The sequence below is a fragment of the Triturus cristatus genome, chromosome 8, assembly GCF_964204655.1.
Source record: "Triturus cristatus chromosome 8, aTriCri1.1, whole genome shotgun sequence".
NCBI classification, from domain to species: Eukaryota; Metazoa; Chordata; class Amphibia; order Caudata; family Salamandridae; genus Triturus; species Triturus cristatus.
The window spans coordinates 1,552,827,779-1,552,852,925 of record NC_140591.1 but is presented as its reverse complement, the minus strand read 5'-3'; the positions used below and the strand labels follow the sequence as shown (position 1 = coordinate 1,552,852,925).

The 25,147-nt window shown below is 48.4% G+C and overlaps 2 protein-coding genes across 5 annotated transcripts in view; both read right to left on the bottom strand.

The window, feature by feature from the left end:
* The window catches only part of PGAP2 (post-GPI attachment to proteins 2), a 276,597-nt gene that overhangs the window by 250,753 nt on the left and 697 nt on the right, over positions 1-25,147 (bottom strand). Inside the window, exon 1 of one of the 4 annotated variants that reach the window (XM_085623464.1) lies at positions 11,113-11,178. The exons of the other annotated variants lie outside the window; for them this stretch is intronic. The gene's annotated coding sequence lies outside the window, so the exon portion shown is untranslated. Of the gene's footprint in view, positions 1-11,112; positions 11,179-25,147 lie in introns of those variants that run through there. 4 annotated transcript variants of the gene reach the window in all.
* CWC25 (CWC25 spliceosome associated protein) lies at positions 3,653-7,207 on the bottom strand. The gene has a single exon (XM_085623462.1). The coding sequence runs from the start codon at positions 5,429-5,431 to the stop codon at positions 4,172-4,174; it is 1,260 nt and encodes a 419-aa protein (XP_085479588.1). The 5' UTR covers positions 5,432-7,207; the 3' UTR covers positions 3,653-4,171.

Genomic DNA, 25,147 nt, shown 5'->3' with positions numbered 1-25,147 from the left:
ACCTCAGATGAACGCTTAGTTTCTGAACACTAAGCCCTGTTGGGCCAGCCAACTTCTCTACACTCCACAACCAGCCAACGGAGGTGGGCTATGGAACTAGGAAGAGTACTGTCTGTGAAAGACTGGGGAGAAATCTAATACAGAGCTAGGCACATGGCACAAAACACAACCAGCATAGAAACAGCGACTAAGATAGCAACCTATTGGTATTCGACTCCAGTACGCCTCAAAGGAAATCCGGAACGCAGCTCCAGCTGCTGGCGTGGATCCTTAGGTATGCTGGTACACTGGCTATGGGAATGCCCACATCTAACAACTTATTGGGCCAAGATCTTAGATGAAGTCGACACACATTTTGACACACAGATACCCTGCTTCCCGGCGTATACAGTCCTAGGCTTGCCCAACCCCTTAACAGGGGAGACAGATGGGACTAGCATTAGGGGCTGCACTACAAAACATCCTGCCCACTGGGGGACTGCAAATACCCCCACACACGTTGGCTGGCTCCACCAGCTCTGGCCTACACTAGGGATGGAAAGGATGTCCACCACATTCACGATTACTAAGTCTAATTTTTATGAAACCATTCCTTGCTATTTTGTCCATCGAATTTAGGGAACTTACCTGTCCCAAGTACCTACTTATTCTTCGTCTAACTGAGTAAGGAGTAGGCTCTCCTATATATAGAACATAATCAGATTAGCACCATCTCAAAACGGTTGACATACAAGAAGTTTATACAGAGCACTAGGGGTGGGAGGGTTGAGAAGGTGGGGGGGGTGGAGTTTGTTTTGAGGTAATGTTAGAGTTATTTTTGTTCCATTTTCCTTCTTATTTCTCCTGAAAACACACACGTTGAGCGCTGAGACGCTATGAGCAGGAAAAAGGATCTACGGCAGAGACTAAACAAGCATTTGCAATGCAATAGGTCTCGCATTTATACGAGTTTGAGCTATTGGCATTGTAAATGACAATGCTTTTTATTTAAATTTGGTTTTTTTAACCCCTTCGGCGCTCATGACGGAACGGTTCCGTCATGAGCGTCGGTTGGGCTGTGCTCATGACGGAACCGTTCCGTCATGAGCCCGCCCGCGCAACGAACCTTCAGCGTGGCGCGGGAATCCGCGCCGCGCTGAAGGGGTTAAAACATAAATAAAAGGCACTGTCATTTACAATGCCAATAGCTCAAACTCGTATAACTGCGAGACCTATGGCATTGCAAATGCTGGTTTGAAGCGCTGCGAGATTTAAATGATATAGCGCTACATACCCCCGAATAGCGCCGAGAAGCGTGTGTTTTTGACTCCCTCTGCCCCAATTTTACAACTTGCCAACATCGGAGGATTTAGAATGTAAAATTAGTAAGTATGCAATGTACGTAAAAAGAAGAAGAAAAAAAAGAGCTTGTCCCGAGGAGAAGCGCCTAAAAGCGATTCCAGGTGCATACAAGTGCCGAATGTATTCCCTATGGACTGCTGGGGTAGTACTGTGCCCTTCAGAAGAGTGCCATAGCAGGCGCAGGGGAAAGGCTATATTGAAATAAGGCTGGGCAAAAAAATGTGTATTAAGGACCTGTGTTGGTAAAACGAACTGTCGGTGATCTGCTCCCTCCCCCAACAAAGTCCTCATCAACAGTACAAGAGCCCCCCCATCATCTACCGGGGAGGCTGCCTGTTTCCTTTGTGAAGCCAATCATGCGTGCAGGGAGTTCGCCGCCTTGAAGTAGGCCGACAAGCCGTCTTTCATCACCCCAGATTTAAAGAGTTTAGACTTTAATCGCAATAAAGACAATGCAAAAAGCATAAATAAAATCAGAGTAAAGGAGGGAAGTATGCTGACGAGGGAGAGTGCATGTCAGTGAGGCTTAATGGGGTAAGGAGATGAAGAGGGAAGAGATGAAGAGGGGGGCTGAGGGTAGAGGTGATAAAAGGGGAGATGAAAACATTGGAACTCTCCGAAAAGGGGACAGCAGGGGAAGGAGGGAGCGTTGATGGGTAGCGAGGAGATGGACTAATGCAGGGGGAGAGTAGTGGAGGAGAAGAAGGCGGGATGGTAAGTGAGGTAGGAAAAAGTTGAAAAGAAAGAGGAGTGCGGGGAGGGGGAACTGACCAGGTCACAAGAAGGGAAGGGGGAAAAGAAGTAGAAGTGCTGGGTACAGGAGGTGAAAGGATGGGGAGAGAAAGATAGGAAATGACAGTAAGGGTGTCTAGTCAGGAGAAGGCGCAAGGGTGGTAGCAGAGAAGTTGGGAGGCACATCATAGAGGAGGCAGTGGCAGGCGAAAGATCATTAAAGAGGAAAGAAGTGGGGGAGTTGTAAAGCACTCCAATACCTTCGGGTCGAGTCAGTACTAAGTAAAACTGCAAAAAAGCCACACACAAAAAGACTGGCTGATAAATAGAGAAGAAAGTGTAGAAATGAAGGGAGAAAGAGGGAGACAGAAAATGTGAGGGAGTGAAGACGAGTCAGGGAGTAGAGGGTGTGAGGTGTAAATGAATGAAGGAGGTATAGGACATAGAGACGGGACGTGGAAGAAGGAGGTGAAAGAAATCCTACAGAATTTGAACTAGCCCCAGAGAAAAGTGAGTCATTTATAGATCGCTTTTCGGCCTCAAATGGGCCCCTTGGAACTACCTTTGAAATGCGGTTGAAGGAAAAAAAAAAAAAATCGCTACTATTGAAAGCTATATCAGAGAGAGGAGGGGGGTTGAGTTATGCCAGATGAAAAGTGGGGGGAAAAAGGCATCACGATGAGAAATGACAAAGAAAAGTGTAAGACACCCCGTTAGTTTGTGTAAGAGGTCTAGGTGGGAGAGTAAGGGGGTGTAGCGTGACAGGAAGCAAAGCCAACAAGCAGGAAGGGGGTGGCAAATGGTGTGCACTTTCGCGGCCGCTTTGATGTCCTCAGTGGCCGCGCGGCTCACTGAGGACATCAAAGCGGCCGCGAAAGTGATCAGGCAGTGCTTTTCAGGCTGCTAAATGGTGCGCGCGCCCGGCGCACATGCACTGTATTTGGAGGCCTGAAAAGCACTCGTTTGCACTTCCAGATCCCCCTTTAACAAAAGCTCTCGCGAGAGCAGCGCTAAAGCGCTGGCTCAGGCGAGACCTAACAATAACTTGCATACAAATGTATTTCCATTCTGTGCACGTTTGAATAAATAAATTGATTTAAAACATAAACAGAAGAGGTACCTGCCTCACTACTTTAAATTAAATGAGTTCAAAAGTGTTAGATTTGAAGATGCACATCTCTTACTACAGAATCAGAAAGGCAAACAGGGAGAGGCAACATTCATGAACAAATCAGGGATACAACACATAATAACATTTTTCGCAGAGAGCCCAAGGTAGCGAAGAAAATGCTGGTCCGGTTTAATCTTTCAAGAAAAATGTGGGTAAATTAATTGCGCTGGGTGTGTTTGCCAACATCAGCACAAGGCGCACTGTTCTTCAGTAATGGAAACTCCTTGAAACATGGTCTACAGTTTACACAGAAAAGAGAAATGGGCTTCACCTAAATCAATGCTCCTGAAATGAGCGCTTTCAAGGGAGCACCATGTTTAATTTCACTGCCTCGATCTCCATTTATGCCAAAACTGAGAGTGCCCATAACAAGGCTAAATTATGATATTACATACAAATGGACAAGCATTGAACTAAAAACGAGAACATTTAATAATGCATTCACATCTATGTTTATATGCAGATTCACAAACGTGTAAACATTCACTGCTCTGAAGCCAATGGAAAAGTTGGATTTAGAGCTCACTTGAACTCATGACAATTCAGTGTGCTGGTGCCTTCCCTACAGCCTGCAAGAGAAAGAGACAGGAGTTCCAGGCTTTCTTTGTTGTTGTAATAATCCAACAATATTTTGCAATCATCAGGCTCTTCGGCTTTCCTACCAGGAGAACCCTTATCGGAGTGGTACCACAGATATCTACTAAAGATATCCAATACTGAAGGATTTATAGCGGCCCACAGATGACACTTTTAACTGAAAGACTCTGTTGAAACAGCAGAGCACCACACATGGAGTGGCATAGGGGTCTACATGTGGTCCCTGAATCACATGAAGAGAACCTCAACATGTCCTCTTCTACCTCCCAGTCTAGGAACCCAACTTCACCAATGTACAGAGAACTATGTCAGGGTGCTTGCAGGGGGTCTTCATCTCTTCATGAAGTTCTTCTCCAAGGCTGCTGGTGTCCTTTGAATGCTGTGGATGTTGCGCTTGACCCGATCTTCCAAAGACGAAGAGGAGGCACTCTCCAGCTTCATACGGTGGATGAATTTTCCATCTCTATTGTCTTTCGTGTCCAGGTCTTTCTCCTTCTCTTCCTCCTGCTTGTATTTCTGCACATTGTTTGCCCGCTCCTCTTCCCTCCACTTGGCATTATCCATCATCTCTTGACGTTTACGCTCCAGTTCCTCTGCTGACAGCTTCTTGGTAAAGCCAGAATTATGCCGTCGTTGGTATGAATCCTGTTTTTTTGGAGATGGGCTCCGGGGACGACTCTTTTCCTTCCAGTCAGACTTGGAGCTGAGCGATTTGTCGTATCTTGGGGGAGTCTGGGGCCTGGACTTCTCCCGTCTGTCTCGGGGCACTTCACGAGTACGGTTACCAAGATACCGTCGAGGGGAAGGACTCCGGCTCCTGGAACGAGAGAGATGTCTTTGTTTGTGAGACACCTTCCCTTGGTCGGCAACCTCTCTACCTATTGCCCTGCCGCTCTGCTCAGACCCCCGTAGCAGTAAACCATATCCAGTGATCTTCGGATGAACCAGTGATGAAGATAAGCTCTCCATTTTTTTCTGGGCTTTTCCATGTTCCCGCTCTTCCTCACTGCTAGAGCTGCTTGAGCTTTGCCGTTTGTGTTTCTTGTGCTTCTTTTTCTTCTTCTTTTCGGATTTTTCCAAACTATTCTGCAACAACTCTCTGATTTTCTTCATTTTCACTGGGTTTTTCAGAACCTCTTTCTTCTTCTCCTCTTCCCTTTTCCGGATCATGAAGATTGGATCCTCACGGATTTTGCTTGCCATATCAAGAGCAGAGTTCACTCCAACAGGAGCAAAGATGGAGCCTGGAAGAAGTCCTGTCTCAGACGAAGGGCCAGCCTCCTTGTCATCAATTTTATCCAAGACATATTTATCAACGGGACGTCCAAGCAGGTACTCTTCTCTGTTCACCATTCCACCAGGGCCATGGTACATCCAATCCAGCTTTTCCTCTTTTTTCTTGACTGCACCAACATCCTCGGCATAGCGCTGCATCTCCTCCCTGGCACGTTCATCCCGCAGCTCGCGCTGCAGCTCTTCAATCTTCTTGCGTTCAGCCTCATGTTTCTGCTCTGCCTTCCAAACTTTCTCAACATTGCGCAAAGTCTGGGGGTGCCAGCTTTTCTTGAGGTTCAAGTCACCTCCGCCCATTGCTTCGGTATCTTAGCTCTCCGGTGTTTAGTTCTTCGGTAGTTCGACGACACTTCCGGATACTGCGCAATCAACGCGCGACTAGCCTTCAATGAACACGAAAGAGGCGCCGACAGGTCCAGCTTCTGCGCGGTGCAGCACGACTTGTGCTGGCTCTTCCTGTGGCAACCTGGATATGAACTAACATAACACCCCGATAGCATGCATTCCCTTTTAAGTGGGCAGTCTCAATTTAAAGAAACAGAATTATCCGTTTGTATACTCATTTCCTTTATGAAAACAGAATTCTAAATAATGTATTTTAATATGGAACTGGTGCGTCCTTTATTGAGGCCCGAATCGTTTTTCTTCTTAACTATATAATACTGGGAGGCAAGGTGAGAGCATGGAGTCCCAGCCAACTCTCTACAACCTAAACTGCATTACTGACAGGTGATAGAGCCAATGACATTGTGTATCCTGTTAACGATGAGCAGTGGGATGTGGTCCTCACTAGGGTGACCAACAGGCATGGGTGCAAATTTAGGATGGTAAGTGTAAATATTCAGGACAAAGGGTCAACATTTAGGACAAATATTCAGGACAGAAGGTCAAAATTCAGGACAAAACTTTGGCACAAAAGGTAAGTTTTACAGACACATCAAAGGAGGTTGCACAATAGTATTTAAGTAAATAGACAACCAACATAAGTGCAAGTCAAAATAAGTTTATATTAGGTTGAAACAATCGTGCACTTCATGGTTTTTAGGTATGAGCACGACTTTGAGCAACTGTGCAGGTCTTTTTGTGGCATTTCATATGATAATAATCTATTTATATGGTTACTGCACTGGGTTTTTCCAGGCTGATATTTTGTTTACAACTCATGGTCCTGAGCAGGCACATTTGGTGAGAGAAGTGGCTGGGAACATCTGCTCGGAAAGACTTTGTTACTAGCATCTCATATCTGAGTGCCATTGTGAGATGTAAAGGGGGAACGCATAGGTGAACTAAAGGGAGGATTGCTGTGATGTCTCCACTATAGGGAACACATTATGGGTGTTTCAGCACTTAAATTATGGAATCAGACTTTGATTATGGTTGCTTCACAGAGAGTTGCACTAGATGACGGAAGTAAAAAAGGTGCTTTTCCCTGCAGCTTTCTTAAAGAAAGCAAAAGACACAAAGGGAGGACCTGGCCTGGCAGTATGGGCTGGACTGTTCCCAGTGGGACCAGGGTCAAGACTTATTTGCATATGGCTGGGTCTACACTGGAATGGTGTGGTGTGGTGTGCAAAAAACAATGGATTTAACCAAGATCTGAGACTGGGGTGAATGTTTGAATAAATCAGCATTCTGTCCATCATCTGTTCTTTTTGCTTTCTTAAAGAAGGCACTGTTGATGGACTATTACATAGTTTATTTTTGACGCATTGCCTATTGCTACAAACAATATACATCTCCAGCACAGGTCATGGCACTATGAGGCTCTCCCTAAAACCTTACACCTAAAACAAAACATGAAAACATTTACAAGTAGCAGTTGGGTGTCACTCACAATGTCATATGCATGATGTATAGACCCCATCAGCACATAGCAAATACAGAATAGTCACACATAGGCAAGGGAGTAGCCAGAAAATTAAAATACCTCCCACTTTGAAATAGAGCTCTTATGGCACCAAGAAAGCAAAGTCAGTCATCACATCCCTCCCCAGAAGAGCTCTTGTCCAAGGATCTAGCCATTCATCCTTCCATCAAACCCCTGATATCCACCATTTCACATTTACATTCTGTCATCCATTAATTATTTCATCCATCATTCAGTTTAACCACTTATCCTGTCCTTTCATCTGAGTGCCCATCCATATTCAACCATTTGCAAACCTATTTATCATTATCCTTCCATCCATCCATAATTTCACTCATCCATCCCTCTATTTACTCATCCATCCATCCACCCTTTCACCCAATCCACCCTTTCACTCATACATCCACTCATCCATCCAACCATTTACCCTTTCACCTATCCTTTCACTTACTCATACATCCACCCAGTCACTCATCCGTCCACCCATTCACCCTTTCATGCATCAATCCATCCTTTCTTCCAGCTCTCCACCCTCCCTTTCACTCCTTTATGCATTCTTTCACTCATCCATCTTTACATTCTTCTTTTCACTCACCCATTCACCCATACATTCTGCCAATCATACATTCATACTTTCACTCATCCATCCTCCCTTTCTCTATCCAGTCCCCTTTCACTTAGCCATCCATCCTTCCATCCACCCTTCACCCATCCATCTACTCATCCCAGTGCTTAATTTAAGTCAGTGCTTTCCGATGCTCAGCACCGGCACTTAAATGGTTTCCGGTGCTCGGCACCAGCACCCAATTGTCAACACCATACTTAGAACAACGGTTGTTTAGGACTACATTAAACAAGCATTTACAATGCAATGGTCTCGGCATTGTTAAAGTTAAAGGTATTGGCATTGCTCATGACATTATTTTTGTTTATGTTTTTTTTTAAAAAAACATTTAAAGAAACGGCATTGTTATTTACAATGTCAATAGCTTAATCACTCTCAAATGCGAGACCTATTGCATTTGCACCCACACACAGAGCCACACACCCAAAGCCACCCACCCACACAGAGCCACCCACACAGAGCCACTCACATAGAGCAACCCACACACAAATAGAGCCACCCATAGAGCCACTCAGAGTCACCTACACACACACACACACAGAGTTACCCACACACAGACAGACCCACCACGCATAGAGCCACCTACAAAAAAAGCCACCCACAGAGCCACACACACACACAGCCACCCACACACAGAGACCCTCCCCCACACACAGAGCCACCCACCCACACACACAGAGCCACCCCCACACACAGAGCCACCCCCACACACACACACACACACACACAGAGCCACACACACAGAGCCACACAGTTGAAGTTAATGTTTTACTCAATGTTTATATGTTGCAGACATGCCGCTCTGCTTCTAGTTAGCCTTTCAGTTCAGGTGACGAAACGTAAGTGCACGCCCCAAGTGAGAAGAGTTGAAAATAATAAACATCAAGCAAAATGTAGAGATAAAGAGAAGCCAAGAAATATGCACCTTGACCTCTTTGCCACGTGTGTACTACTCGGAGATAGAAGAGACTCCAGAAAGAGCACTCCGTTTACCTGCAGTACAAGGCTGAGCACAACAGGCTTCAACACAGACAGCAGCTGCACAACTAAAAGCTCACTCATCAATTGTTGGAAGGGCACCAGCATGCCTGACGGGAGGTGTGGGCAAAGCAAGCTCAGATTCTCTCACGACATGTAAGTTTAGAGGTCCAGGAGTGCTGTTAGCAACCTTCGAAGAGCCTCCGGGAAACCGGTCATTCAAATTTCAGGATCCAATCTTAACCCTCTTGGACCGATTAACAAAGATTATGCTGTGGCTTACTCTCGTAGTACTCTTGAATTTTGGAGGCGAGCCTGAAGTAAGCCAAGAGCGCTCCTAGTTCACTCTTGAAACCAGTACAAGAGAAGGGCACATTTACTCCTACACAAATCTTCCATGATAGTACGCATTTCTACTGAGATCCAAAATGACAGATTTATACCTGAAATTCATGAGTAAACCAGGACTACTGTAAGAGTAAAACACATTTACACAAAATCATGATAATTAGGCCCTTAATATCGCTAATTGTGGCGTTTTCCACTAGGATCTCTCGTTTCCTGCCAGTTGACTGTTGAGATTACGACTATTCCTCTCCAGTGAGTTTTAACGAGGGGGATGTGGCATTGCCCTCAACGTTAGGCCATGCAGCTGTCGAGCTAGGCACAGTTATCCCTCGACTCCAGCTTGCAGTATTTACTCGGTCTGCTCGATTCGCCGTCGCTCGGGGGATTCAGCTCGTTGCTCCAGCTTTATGGACTGCATGCTCTCTAAAAAAAAAAAAACAGAGCCGTCTGACGTCCATCTAGTGACAGCCATCCAGCTACATTTTCTATAGGGCATAGAAACTACAGCCATTATAGTCCTTGGGCCACAAACTACCTTCGGAAGAGCTCGCATGAAAGTAACCGGACACAAAGCACAACTCTCGGCACCTGTCTGCAACAGTCTTAAAACAACTTCGAAACCAAGGTCAGGAAAACAAAGCAGCCACCCCACATGCAGGTGGGAGAGGCGGAACTCCCTCTCCCGCCTCGACTTTCAATGATAAAATACATTCAGACGACTGCGTGTCCGAAAGTGTCTGTTACAACATAAAACAGGTTGTAAAAGCGTAATTTTACAAGCAACACCAAAGACACATATACGACTTCCTGAGCAGCAGGAGCACATGACCGCAGGTGAACACCCGTCGGCAGCCCGAAGGAGACATGCCTCAGTGCCTTGCTGGGGAGCGACCATCACCATCCAGATACCCAAATAGGTGGCATAGAGAAGCCCAGCAGGAGGACTTCAGAGGGCATCGGGCGACGGTAAACACGTCCCCACCCCCTTTCAAGCCGAGGGAAAGGTCAGGCAGTGAGTGGTGTGCAGTCGCACATCCCAGACTGCCCCCAGGGGTGATCACTCACGGTGGAGGACAAGGACTGATGGGAACTGAGTGTGCATGCAGAATGAAAGCCACTGGGAGCCAGGATAGGCAGTAACGCCCACACCCCTATCGCTCGCACAAGGTAAAGAAAAGAATTTGGTTACTCCAGCTGTAAATCCAGCAAGCACCTCCGCAGTGCTGCAAGAGCTGCACACAACAAAAAGGCCCAAAACAAACTGAATACCAGGCATTTCGGCAAATGAAATGCGTCCGTCACTTTTAAGCCTGACATTAAAGACGCCTCCATTGAACCGTCTTAGGAAGGCTGCTTCACACATTTCCCAAATAAAGCCTCCCACCGAGCCACGAGCAAGTGCCTACCGGAACGTTCCTGCAAACAGCGCATCCCACAGGGTTCGCGATTAATAATGGCTCCCACAGTGCCCACTCGCATTATTAGCTGATGTGACTGCGTAGTGCGCGCAACGAAAAAACGGAGCAGGCTGGTAAGAAAACATGTATGGCGGGAGAATAATGTCGTAAACTTCTACGACAAATCCCGGCCGCTCTATTGTTTAGCCTCTGAATCTAAGTATACTCACGGCGGAGGCAAGTCGTGACCAACATCTCGGTGAGCATGACGAGTTAAACAAGCTACCACTTTTTCGACTTGAAATCTGGGGTCAGTTGCAGTGAAATAGATTATTTTTTTAGGTCCCTGTTGGACCTAGATTACCCAAGCCCACATATGGTAGCCTGGCACAGTAGTGGTCTACAGCTCAAGGCGTTGGCTAAGTACTTACAAGTCTTACCCACAGTAACACAGTGATGAACCACTAAAATAAAGACACAACACCTCTGTTTGGAAAAATACCGTTACCTTTTATAAAAATAATATACTTTCTTGTTCTTGTTTAGAATAAAAGCCGTGTATAATTAATTTATACAGTTCTCATAGATTTCAAATAACATTCAATACTTTTCCCGGTCAATATATGAGATTCAAAGGTACATTACATTTGTGATAAGTGGCTATCTATGGTACAATACACTACTCCACTATGAGGTTACAGATAGGAGATTGCACTCTACAGTTTCAATATGTTATTTAACCACTCTTAAGCAGGTACATTACCCCTCAGCTCTTAGCCTTCTTCTCAACTCAACAGACCTCTACCGCAGGGGTGGATCTTCTCAGCATAAACCCCCAGCCATGTGGCTAAAAGAAGACAAAGCAGAATCAACAAGGTTCCCCCCTGGTCAATTCACAGGCTGCACCTTACTGGTGGAGGTTCTACTTCCTCAATTAATAACAGGCTATAAGGGTTTTTACTAGTGAGCCTTGTAATTTTCCCTGCACACCGCTCTCCCCCTCTTATCTAGTTAGGAGATAGATTTTAAGTGGTCTGGGCAGTTCTGTAACTCAGTTCCTCGTATGTAGTTCTGGCGGCTTTCAAGTCAATTGCCTTGTTTTGAAATCCCCCGCTTTGATGTCTTTAGACACCCGATGCTTCCGCCTCCCGCTCCCTCTCTACCCGGCTTACTTTTAGGCTCTGGTCAATGCAGCTGGTGTTGCCCGGGTCACGCGGTGCCAGGGAAGTCTTCCCGCAGATGTCGAGGCGTGTCAGAGAAGCCTACCTCAGACCGAGGCGCTTCACAGAGGTGACCGATGCGGCGCTTCTGCCTCTTCGATGTTACCGCTGGCTGGAGCTTTGCCTTGACGCACCTCCGATGACGCGACCGGCCTCTCCTGACTCCGCCTAGCGCCCGCCTCTTTCGACGCGCTGGGTCCTTCTTGCCGGTTCCGGCTCTGCGCACCTCGTCCGATGCGACGGCGTTCCTCACCACCTCGCAGGCGATCAGCTGGGCTCTGCTTCGCTTCCCGCCTCTTCCGGCGCCTCAACGGAGCTCTTCAAATGACGAGGCAAGACAGCTGGGCTCTCCCTCTTCCGATGCCCTCACGTCAGGAAATGCTCTCGGCGGCAGCGTCGCTTCCAGGTAGGGACGACAGCTGGTTCTGCCGCTTTCACCCACAGGGGAGGGTGTTGAACTGGGGCGCTGCAGTCACGCGTATCTTTGTCTGTTACCCCCTGAATCTAGGGTCAGTTAGCTTGGGCTGGGTCTCAATTGTACTCTATACCCACGACCTTCAGGATGGGTCGAACAGATCCCTGGTAGCCACACTTCAGGGATGTCAGTCCTTAACAGACTCGTCGCAGAGTCTCTGATAACTTGAAGATGATTGCTGAAACAGTGGGGTTTGGTCAGCCAAGGTGGGGGCACTTCCCAGTAAAGCGACAGCCGGCCCCGCAAGTCGATCTTGTCACAACTAGTGCACAATCCTCCTCCTCCAGTCGCCTCTCTCCACACTGGTCATTCCAAGAAATGCCCAAAATGGCTGCTGGTCACTGGCCTTTTATAGGGTGGCCTGGGACCTGCAGAAGTCACTGGTTGCTTCTCGAAAATTCCCTATGTTAGCCTATGGCCTGTTTTCCAGTAGTGTCCGTTATGGCAGTTGGTGGCCACCATTTTAGGTTTCTGGATGTCCCTAGATTTTCAAGGGGCCTGACTAGGCCTCACAGGTTATGAGGGAAAAATGGCGTCATCGCCAAGGAGCACCTAGCCCCCTGACAGCATTGAAAACTCCTGATGGACACATGTAAAAATAAAAATAGAAACCCTGGGAGGCTAAGGGGGACAACAAAAAATAAATCATGGTGGTTAGAGTCTTCCCAGAAGCAGACAGGTCTAACACGCGTCCCCCCCAGCTGAAAGTGGGGAGAACTACCCAACCCCTTGGGAGTCCTCATCACTAAGGCGGAAATACCTGGATAGACCGTCTGCGTTGGCATGGTCCGCCCCAGGTCGGTGTTCCACCCTGAAGTCCATTCCCTGTAGGGAGATGGACCACCTTAGCAACTTGGGATTCTCCCCCTTCATTTGCATCAGCCAACGAAGGGGGCGATGGTCAGTCTGAACTAGGAAGTGCGAACCAAACAGGTATGGTCGCAGCTTCTTCAGAGCCCAAACCACCGCAAAGGCTTCTCGCTCAATTGTACTCCACCTCCTTTCCCTGGGGAGTAGTCTCCTGGACAGGAAGACCACGGGTTGATCCAGGCCCTCATCATTTAGCTGCGATAACACTGCCCCAATGCCATGTTCTGACGCATCTGTTTGGACAATGAATTCTCTAGCAAAATCAGGGGCCTTGAGAATGGGAGCGGAACACAATGCTTGTTTCAAGGTCATGAAGGCTCGCTGGCAAGTCTCCGTCCAGACTACCCGTCGGGGTTGCTTCTGGGAAGTAAGCTCCGTGAGGGGGGCCACGATAGTGCCATACCCCTTCACGAAGCGACGGTAGTATCCAGTGAGGCCCAGGAAGGCTCGGACCTCTGTTTGAGTCTTGGGGGGCTCCCAGGCGATGATAGCCTCAATCTTTGCCTGGAGGGGCTGCACCGTCCCTCTGCCCACCAAGTGACCTAAGTACACCACCGACCCCTGTCCGATCTGACACTTGCTGGCCTTGATTGTCAATCCAGCCTGTTGCAGGGCATGCAGAACAGCTTGCAGATGCTGCAAATGGTCCTCCCAGCTGCTACTGAAGACAGCAATGTCGTCCAGGTATGCAGCAGAAAAAGCTTCCATTCCAGAAAGGACCCTGTTCACCAACCGCTGAAAAGTGGCAGGGGCATTCTTGAGCCCAAAGGGCATCACCCGAAATTGGTAGTGTCCCTCAGGTGTAGAGAAGGCTGACCTTTCCTTCGCCTCCTCGGTAAGGGAAATCTGCCAGTACCCTGAAGTTAGGTCAAAGGTACTTAAGTATTGAGCAGCTCCCAGCCGGTCAATCAGCTCATCCGCCCGTGGGATAGGATGTGCATCAGTTTTGGTCACTGAGTTCAAGCCTCGGTAGTCCACACAGAATCTCAATTCAGGTGTGGTGCCTGGTGGGGCAGCTTTTGGTACCAAAACCACCGGGCTAGACCAAGGGCTTCCAGAAGGTTCAATCACTCCCAGCTCCAGCATCTTGGCGACTTCACTCTTGATGCTGGCCTTTACCTTGTCCGACAGCCGGTAGATTTTAGACTTCACAGGTGGGCTGTCTCCTGTGTCCACGTCATGGGTACACAGGTGGGTCCTACCCGGGACAAGGGAGAACAGAGAAGAAAATTGCTCCAGGATCTGGCGGCAATCACTCCGCTGTTCAGGAGTTAGGGATGGCGAGAGAATAACTCCCTCCACCGACCCATCCTTTTCTTGGGACGAGAGAAGATCAGGGAGAGGTTCACTTTCTTCTTCCTCTGCTCCATCGGTTACCATCATTAAGACAACCTCGGGCCTCTCATGATGTGGCTTGAGGCGATTGGCATGCAGCACCCTGTGGGGCTGCCTCGGGGTCTTAAGATCCACCAAATAGGTGGACTTCCCCTTTTTCTCCAAAACCTCAAAGGGGCCTGTCCAACGGTCCTGGAGGGCGTTTAGCTCTCCAGGTTCCATCACCCACACTTTCTGTCCAGGCTCCAGTTCCACTGGGTGAGCGTTGTGGTCATACCACTCTTTCATAACTGCTTGGCTGGCCTCCAAGTTGTCTGAAGCTTGCTTCCACAACTTAGCCATTTGGCTCCGGAAGGCCAGCATGTAACTCACCACGTCCTGGGGAAGCTTCCTGGGAGTCTGTTCCCATCCGTCTTTCACCAGGCTGAGAGGTCCCCGTACAGGGTGCCCGTACAAAAGTTCGAAGGGGCTGAAGCCCACTCCCTTCTGTGGCACCTCCCTGTAGGAAAACAAGAGACAGGGTAGGAGGACGTCCCATTTCCTCCGCAGGCTCTCAGGTAGACTCCGTATCATACCTTTCAAGGTTTTGTTAAACCTTTCCACAAGACCATTGGTTTGTGGATGATAAGGAGTGGTGAACCGATAGGTAACGCCGCACTCCTTCCACATAGCCCGCATGTATGCTGAAAGGAAGTTAGTCCCCCTGTCGGACACAACCTCCTTGGGGAAACCCACTCGGGTGAAGATCCCCATCAGGGCCCTTGCCACTGCAGGTGCAGTGATGGTCCTCAGAGGTATTGCCTCTGGGTACCGTGTGGCATGATCCACCAACACCAGTATGAACCGGTGACCAGCTGAAGTTGGTGGATCCAATGGCCCTACAATGTCGATGCCCACCCTCTCAAAGGGGGTGCTAACGACAGGTAGTGGTTCCAGGGGAGCTTTAAGCTTCACTCCTGTTTTCCCACTAGCTTGGCAGGACACACACGTCCGACAATATGTATCAGACGCCACTTTCATTCGAGGCCAGTAGAAGTGGGGGACAAGCCGGGCAAAGGTCTTGTCCTGTCCTAGGTGTCCTGCCAATGGTATCTCATGAGCCAGTTCCAAAAGAAAGGCTCTAAAGCATTGAGGGACCACCAAGGCCCTGGATGATCCATGTCCAGGTGCCTTGGGCTCACTGTAGAGGAGTCCATCCTCCCAGTAAATCTGGTAGCTCCCTGCAATGTTTCCTGCTGCCTGGGCTTTGGCCTGTTGCCGCAGCCCCTCGAGAGTAGGACACTCTTTCTGAGCTTTGCAGAACTCTTCCCTGGAAGGACCTCCCTCCACATGCCATTCAGTAGGGATGGGTAGGTTTTCCAGGGAAGCAACATTCTCCCCTGTGGACTCCAGATCCACCTCCGCAGGTGGCCCGTCTGTCTCACAAGGTGGAGATGTCGAGGCAGGGTCCTCCGGCCTCCCGTCCTTCTCCTCTCTGGCAGCTGGCTGGGCCATTGTTCCAGGCTCCAGCGTAAGCAAACTTCCCCTTCGGGCAGTCGCTGACCTTGTGCTGACACAAGTCCAGTCGGGGGGTCCCAGCATCGCAGAGTGAGTCTGGTACTCCACCCTCCTCCAAGCATTGTGCTCCATATCATTCCCCAACAGGCAGTCAACAGGCACGGCAGGGCTTACGGCAACTCGAAGTGGACCTGCAACCCCTCCCCACTCAAAGGGAATCTCAGCCACAGGGTAGTGGCCCAATCTGCCGTCAGCCATTACGGCGGGATGGAGTACATCTGGGATGACCTGCTCTGGAGACACCAGCTGACTCCTTACCATAGTCATGCTGGCTCCTGTGTCTCTCAGAGCCTCCCCTCTACGGCCATTGATGGTGACCCACTGCTCATACTTAATGGTATTAGAGGGCAGCTGGGTCTTGGGAACCATCTCCTTATCTCCCAGGGACACTAAAGTGACACCCGCCCGCTCTCCTCCATTAACCAAAGGCATCTCCTCCCCGAGCACTACACTAGTGATTCCCGGGGCTTTTCCTCCAGTGGGAGGGGGTGGTCTTTTTGGGCATCTCACATCTCCTTTATAGTGTCCCACACCACCACACTCAAAGCAATGAACAACCCTTGGCTGCTGGCTTTGGCCAGGGGTAGGGTTGCGAGGGGGGTTACTCTTGGGGATGAATCCTCTGCCCCTTCCTTGCGAAGTATTTTGTGGCCCTTTTGAGAACTCCCTCTTAGTTTCCCCTCCCTCTTTCTTCTGGGGGGCGCCCTGTCCTTGCTTCTGGGAATTCCCTCCAGTCCCCTTAGTCGACACCCGGGTACTAACCCAGATGTCCGCCTCCTCAGCAAGCTTCCTGGGGCTGGTCAGCTTGCTGTCCACCAAATGCTGTCTTAGTTCGGGAAGACACTTCTCGAGTAGGTGTTCCTTGAGTATGAGGTCATATAGTCCCTCATAGTCCCCTACTTCGCTGCCTCTTACCCAACCCTCCAGGGCCTTCCTGGAGTAGTCCAAGAAATCTACCCAGTTTTGTGTGCCCAGCTTGTAGCTGCCCCGGAACTTTTGTCTATATTTCTCAGGGGTCAACCCAAACTTCTTGAGCAGCGCTGATTTCATAGCCGGATAGTAGGTCTGTTCACTCTGGTCAAGGGCCAACAAAGTATCCCTGCCAGTGGGGGGCATGTATTTGTATAACCCACCTCCCCAGTGGACTTCCAGAATCCCATGGGCCCTCAGCGAAACCTCGTAGGCGGCTAGCCATTTAGCAATGTCGTCACTGGGTACATAACAAACCATAATGTCTTTTGGTAGGTACGGTCTAGGTTCTCTGGTGTTGGTTTGGTTATCGCTGCCACCATTCTCTGGTTTGGGGGTACGTAAAGTCAGGGCTTGCAAATCCATCTCTTTGATGGTCCGCTCATGCTCCAACCTCTTTTCCTCCCTCACCATGTCCATCCTGGCTAGTTCTATTCTCACCCTCCTCTCCTCCCTCCTGTCTTCTAACTCGGCGTCGGTCAGGCCCCTCTCTGACACACTACTGCCCACTCTAGAAGGTGTTCTAGGACCTGTTACAAGGTTCTCCCCTCCCGCCTGGTACAGTGTTGTGGTCTCCAGGACAGTGTCCTTGTCACTCTCTTCAGGATCTACCTCCTCCCCGGAATGAGCCTCTACCCATGCCCGAATACTGGTCAGCAGCTCAACTTTCCTGGCGCCTTTCTTGAAAAACACCCCCTGCTGCTGACACCATTCCTTCAATTGAGGCAGAGTATAATTGTCTAGCTCTTCCACATTTATCTCCATTTTTATTCGAAGTATAAAATGCTACACAGGAGAAATCCACAGAGTGACCTGAGGTCAACCTCCACCCACCGCCAGAAGTCAATTTAGAAAAACCAAAAATGTAAATTAGGAGGGCCGCAGGGAGAGAACTCCAGGTGGGGTCTCGTGGTTGGCACTGCGTTACTAATAAGTGTAAGTACAAATCCGCTATCCCACCGCTGAAACACCAATTATGTTGGACCTAGATTACCCAAGCCCACATATGGTAGCCTGGCACAGTAGTGGTCTACAGCTCAAGGCGTTGGCTAAGTACTTACAAGTCTTACCCACAGTAACACAGTGATGAACCACTAAAATAAAGACACAACACCTCTGTTTGGAAAAATACCGTTACCTTTTATAAAAATAATATACTTTCTTGTTCTTGTTTAGAATAAAAGCCGTGTATAATTAATTTATACAGTTCTCATAGATTTCAAATCACATTCAATACTTTTCCCGGTCAATATATGAGATTCAAAGGTACATTACATTTGTGATAAGTGGCTATCTATGGTACAATACACTACTCCACTATGAGGTTACAGATAGGAGATTGCACTCTACAGTTTCAATATGTTATTTAACCACTCTTAAGCAGGTACATTACCCCTCAGCTCTTAGCCTTCTTCTCAACTCAACAGACCTCTACCGCAGGGGTGGATCTTCTCAGCATAAACCCCCAGCCATGTGGCTAAAAGAAGACAAAGCAGAATCAACAAGGTTCCCCCCTGGTCAATTCACAGGCTGCACCTTACTGGTGGAGGTTCTACTTCCTCAATTAATAACAGGCTATAAGGGTTTTTACTAGTGAGCCTTGTAATTTTCCCTGCACACCGCTCTCCCCCTCTTATCTAGTTAGGAGATAGATTTTAAGTGGTCTGGGCAGTTCTGTAACTCAGTTCCTCGTATGTAGTTCTGGCGGCTTTCAAGTCAATTGCCTTGTTTTGAAATCCCCCGCTTTGATGTCTTTAGACACCCGATGCTTCCGCCTCCCGCTCCCTCTCTACCCGGCTTACTTTTAGGCTCTGGTCAATGCAGCTGGTGTTGCCCGGGTCACGCGGTGCCAGGGAAGTCTTCCCGCAGATGTCGAGGCGTGTCAGAGAAGCCTACCTCAGACCGAGGCGCTTCACAGAGGTGACCGATGCGGCGCTTCTGCCTCTTCGATGTTACCGCTGGCTGGAGCTTTGCCTTGACGCACCTCCGATGACGCGACCGGCCTCTCCTGACTCCGCCTAGCGCCCGCCTCTTTCGACGCGCTGGGTCCTTCTTGCCGGTTCCGGCTCTGCGCACCTCGTCCGATGCGACGGCGTTCCTCACCACCTCGCAGGCGATCAGCTGGGCTCTGCTTCGCTTCCCGCCTCTTCCGGCGCCTCAACGGAGCTCTTCAAATGACGAGGCAAGACAGCTGGGCTCTCCCTCTTCCGATGCCCTCACGTCAGGAAATGCTCTCGGCGGCAGCGTCGCTTCCAGGTAGGGACGACAGCTGGTTCTGCCGCTTTCACCCACAGGGGAGGGTGTTGAACTGGGGCGCTGCAGTCACGCGTATCTTTGTCTGTTACCCCCTGAATCTAGGGTCAGTTAGCTTGGGCTGGGTCTCAATTGTACTCTATACCCACGACCTTCAGGATGGGTCGAACAGATCCCTGGTAGCCACACTTCAGGGATGTCAGTCCTTAACAGACTCGTCGCAGAGTCTCTGATAACTTGAAGATGATTGCTGAAACAGTGGGGTTTGGTCAGCCAAGGTGGGGGCACTTCCCAGTAAAGCGACAGCCGGCCCCGCAAGTCGATCTTGTCACAACTAGTGCACAATCCTCCTCCTCCAGTCGCCTCTCTCCACACTGGTCATTCCAAGAAATGCCCAAAATGGCTGCTGGTCACTGGCCTTTTATAGGGTGGCCTGGGACCTGCAGAAGTCACTGGTTGCTTCTCGAAAATTCCCTATGTTAGCCTATGGCCTGTTTTCCAGTAGTGTCCGTTATGGCAGTTGGTGGCCACCATTTTAGGTTTCTGGATGTCCCTAGATTTTCAAGGGGCCTGACTAGGCCTCACAGGTTATGAGGGAAAAATGGCGTCATCGCCAAGGAGCACCTAGCCCCCTGACAGCATTGAAAACTCCTGATGGACACATGTAAAAATAAAAATAGAAACCCTGGGAGGCTAAGGGGGACAACAAAAAATAAATCATGGTGGTTAGAGTCTTCCCAGAAGCAGACAGGTCTAACAGTCCCCCTCTCGTGAAACCTTGGTACAATCTGCAGTCCAACACGGGAGCCGACAGCAGGGGGAGAGGACGGCATTAACACCACCGCCTTTCTCCGAGGTCAAGCAGAAATGCCTCGGAGAAACGCAGCGGCGTTTTCGGGGGCGTGTTTTCTTTCTCTCCTCTTGCCAATGGCTGGAATGTTTACATTCCAGAGGAGAGAAAGAAAGTAAAAAACACGCCCCCGAATCCGAAAAAGACGGGGCTTGTTTGGAGAGACAATGCTCTTCTCCAATGGCTGACCAGTATTTCAGAGGCCAGCCAATGGAGAAGAGGTAAAAAAAAAGGGGCGGGTTAAAGCCCCACTCCTTACATTAAATCTCGCAAGCGAGACTGCGCAAGCGCAGCCTTCGCTAGCCGAGACCTAAAAATTGTTAACACTTAACTTACCAGCCATTCCATTAGCTTTGGGGGCCTGGAGTAATCTGAACTGTCGCATTTACATCCCAAAGAGATGGTTAGTAGTGGTTTTGGAAGCGATGAGTGGTGCAAGCTGCAGTGGCCTCCTGGTCAGAGCCCTGGCACTTAATATTTTACAAATTAAGCACCGACTCATCCACTCATGAATCCATCCATTGACCCCCATCCCGAATCCATCCATCCTCTCATCCACCCATCCTTTCACTCATCTATCCATCCTTTTGTCCATCTATCCTCACCTTCACTCACTCGTCCATCCTTACATCCACCCTTTCACTCATCCATCCATCCATTCACCCTTTCACTTATCAATTCATCAAGCCATACATCCTTTCACTCATCCATCCACCCTTACAGCCATACATCCATCTATTTACCCTCATCCATTCTTCCACTCACTCATCCATCCATCCTTTCATTATCCACCCACCCTCTCACTCATCTATTCACCCTTTTACTCATCCATCCAGCCACTCACCCATTCCTTCACTTACTTACCCAACTTTTCACATTAATTATGAGCTTAGCCTTTGTCTGCAGAGTTGCAGACAGAAGAGGCCTATCAAGAACTCCACCCTGCTGTAGTTCCTACAGCAAGGGGTGAAGTGGGGGAGGGTTCACTATGCCCCTGCATATAGGCAATGTGAAAACTTGGAAGTCATGAGTCATGCATGATGCACAGAACCAGGACGTGAGGTGACTGTGAAATGGAGTTATTTCCAGGGCTTTAAGTGGGTTGGTAAAAAAAACTTGAGGGTATCTCCAAAGTATGTGTCTGATGTAATTAAGGGCTGGCTTAAAACACATAAGCTAGAAATGTGTGCTTAGCATAGTGTGCTGCCCGACTGGTATTCTGCTACTTCTGTTATTGCATCCAGATGTATAATGCATTACACCTCCAACAAGCCAGGACTATTGGCTTTGTCAATGGGCGTTAGTTGCATAAAATAAAAAAGCAGCAACTATGGCTTCATTGTATATAATATTGAAAATGCTTCAGCTCCGAAATGATGAGCCTGTGAAAGACCTATAACCTCATTTTTTACTTCTTTCGCCGGCTTCATTTCATGAACTGGCACAAAGCAGCATGGGCGTTTTTGTACATTTGTTATGTACATTTCTTTCATCTCAACTAAGGGCCCAGCTAATGATCGAGGCTGGGACAAGGCGTGCACAACTATATGTCAAAGAGTCTCCTCTGCCTAAGCGTCGTGAGGATTTGGACTTGGTGTAATTCCAGATTCATCTTAGTCACATTGAAGGAGAGGCTGAACAGCGCGTATCTGGGAGTATAACAAGTCATACTCTTGAGCATCTACGTCTTGAATCAAGATTGTCCCCTGAAGAAGGAACTCATATACCGAAATGCATTGGGAATAATGATTATTTCTTCACATGAAGATGCATGGAATGCCACAACGCATATTGTTTCAAAGAATTATTGAAAATTAATTTAGTGTCAAAAAATTCCTTTTATTTTGTACTGACCACTTTGTGGATGATAATGTTAGATACAAAATTGACTATTTCAAAAGATAAATGAACCCAGGCAGACACTGGAGGGCGTAGCACACTAAGCTTTACTAGAATTCATTTCGAGCGCAACACTTGTTAAAATAGAAGTGTCCCCCGCACAATTTTTAGGTCGAGGGACCATCCGGTCTGCCAAAGGCAGAACCGGAAGTCCGGAGATTTAATGTTTCTGAGAGTGGCTATTTAGCACGCCTCTCTTTTTGGCTCTCCTCCATTGGCTGGCTTCCTAAACGGAGGCCAGCCATTGGAGGAGAGAGCCGTCCCTCCAAATAGGCTCCGTCTTTTTCAGATTCGGGGGAGTGTTCCGTGCTGTTCTTTCCACTTGTTAGCCACACCCTTTTTAGAACAGCAGGAACACGCCCCCGAATCCGAAAAACGCCGCTGCCTTTCTCCGAGGCATTTCTGCTTGACCTCGGAGAAAGGCAGTGGTGTCTGGACTGAGCTCCAAAGCCGCACCGCCATTACCCACTCTGAAGTTGTCCTGCTCCGCTCGACCCTCCCCACCCCCCTTGAGTGGGCTCCTCTCTCCTCACACCTCTTTCCTTGGCTCAGCTCGGTGCTAGGCGCTCTGTCCTGTGTCCGTCTGCACCAAACGAGGTTTGCCCAGACCCCGAACCTTCTTAATCCTCCATGACATGGGCCCATATTTAAGCGCTTGTTTAGTTTCAGACGTGTGGTAGCGTAAACCCTAGTGTGTTGCTACGATCTGCAATTATGAAGCCCAGCGGGGCCTCATTATTGACAAACAGGGTGCAAAGGAAACAACAGGAAGTGGTTATCCGGGAAAGGGCAGTGGAACCGCCGCACCGCCATTACCCACTCTGAAGTTGTCCTGCTCCGCTCGACCCTCCCCACCCCCCTTGAGTGGGCTCCTCTCTCCTCACACCTCTTTCCTCGGCTCAGCTCGATGCTCGGCGCTCTGTCCTGTGTCCGTCTGCACCAAACGAGATTTGCTCAGACCCCGAAACTTCTTAATCCTCCATGACATGGGTCCATATTTAAGCGCTTGTTCAGATTCAGACGTGTGGTAGTGTAAACCCTAGTGTGTTGCTACGATCTGCAGTTATGAAGCCCAGCGGGGCCTCATTATTGACAAACAGGGTGCAAAGGAAACAACAGGAAGTGGTTATCCGGGAAAGGGCAGTGGAACCGCTCTACTTTCAGCTGTTCTGAACAAACGTGATCAAGTGACCGTAAATCAGGTAATTTGCCCTAAGCAGGAAGTCGACCGACCTGCTCCGCCGGTTTCAGCAGCAGCGCTGCGGGTGCGGCCAGAGAGCGGCGGAGCAGGAGGTATTCAGGGGCACGAAAAGTAATCATTGTTGACGACCAAACGTTTAAACTTGTGCACCCGACACCGGTCTCCGAGTCGGACTTATTTTCTTTCCCAGGAGTGCGAGTATTGATTGTGCAGGTTATGTAGACGCAAATACAGTTCGGCGGGCTAATGTGCCACCTGCTGCTGTGTTTTCTGTGAGGCGGGCAGGCTGCACATATGAAGAAACCTTATACTTGATACCCTTCTGAACTCGATCACACGAACACAATTGGAGTGGGTTCAAATAACTTCTATTACAGAACTGCACACAACAATGTTTATTGTATGTGTGCTTGCAAAGTGGCCAGTCTGACACGAATACACGACGAAAGAAGCTGCAACAAGCATTTACAATGCAACGGTCTCGGCATTGTTAAAGTTAGAGCTATTGGCATTGCTCATGACATTTTTTTTGTTTATGTTTTTAAAACATTTAAAGAAACGGCATTGTTATTTACAATGTCAATAGCTTAATCACTCTCAAATTAGTATGGACACTCCCTTGAACTAAAAATGTGCAGAAAGAGCACATTTTGGAGCTGCCCAATAGGTATCACATATGCAAAAAAAAAAGCTAATGCCAATAGAAATGACAAAATATTTATTTAGGGATACAAAAAAATAAAAATAAATTATGAGCAATACCAATAGCTCTACCTATAATATTGCCGAGACCATTGCATTGTAAATGCTTGTTAGTATTCACTTCTTTCTTCTGACAGTATGCCCTGCCCTAGACCGAGGCTGGTGAAGGTCCACCACATGCTGTAACAGCCCAGGCTGGCCCATTGTCATTCTGTATGTGACAATCAGACGGCATTCAGAATGTTAATGCGCAGGTGGGGCTGCTCTTGTGCTCTGAGGATGAGCATGAGGTGGCCCCATCAGGGAGCGGAGGCTTCTTGCTGGGGAACTGTGCTGTTACCCAATGCCCAAAATTACAGACAAAAGGTGTCCGTAAAAGGGATCGTCACGGACAACAGACTTGAGGTCCAAATCATGGACGGTACTGAAATTTACAGACGGTTGGTCACCCTAGTCCTCACAAGGCTCCAGTCCTTGCCTCTGTACCAGGGTCAGGACACCAGCAGCACCAAAAGCCACTCTGATGAGTCTGGTCTGTAGAGGTGGCAACGGCTCCTCTGTGTGCACTACAAACTCACATTCCTACCCAACATATGTTGCCTGTTGACACTGATCGGAAACTGCAAAGGGGCCCCATGTCGTGGCTCTTTAGATGAAAATCACTTTGTGTTCTGGGACTGGTAATTTCATGTATGGCATTATAATGACAGTCTAATAAATTCCAGCACAGCTCAGTTTGATAAAAAGACACAACTGGCTGAAGTTGTCAATGGCAGCATGGAACCACGTTGTGGGTATGCAGAAGAGGGCATTGAAGACCAGAGGCACAGGGGTAACGCATTGAGTGCTGCACATTATGGACTTACTGGTTGGCATTCTACCTTCCTACTGCAGCAGATTCCAAAACATCTAGCCTAGTCTTCTCCAATGTGTAAGTCGTGAGCTACTGACAGCTCTCCACTACCTGCAAAAAGATCTGCCTTGTGAAGCCCAGCCTACTAAATTAAAAGTTTTTGGTGGGTAGAATTAATATATATTTACGCCAAAACCAAAAAGTGTGTACCGAGATTAAAGTGTGTACAGTTTTAGAACTCCCAGACTGATGTTTAGAGAAAAATGGTCGGATAGCCACAATATATTTAAAGCAGACTATTGAGCAATAAATCGTGAGGTGAGGGGGGAGACGTATTACTACTGTTACTTTGGTGCCATTGACATTACATCTATACTGTCATGTAGTCATTCTCTTTAATGGGGTGGCCTCTAATATAATCTTGTCCGATGTGGTCACTAGTACCATACTAATAAGTTTTAGTAGCTCGGTATGATTTTAATTGAACATAATTAACTTATGTTGTGTGTGATGACCACCGAGGTGCGGTTATGGTGTTATGGAACGCAGCGCTTAAAAGGGAGACAAACGAAGAAGTGTGAGAGAGACGCATCATTTATGGTTTTCCATAAGCA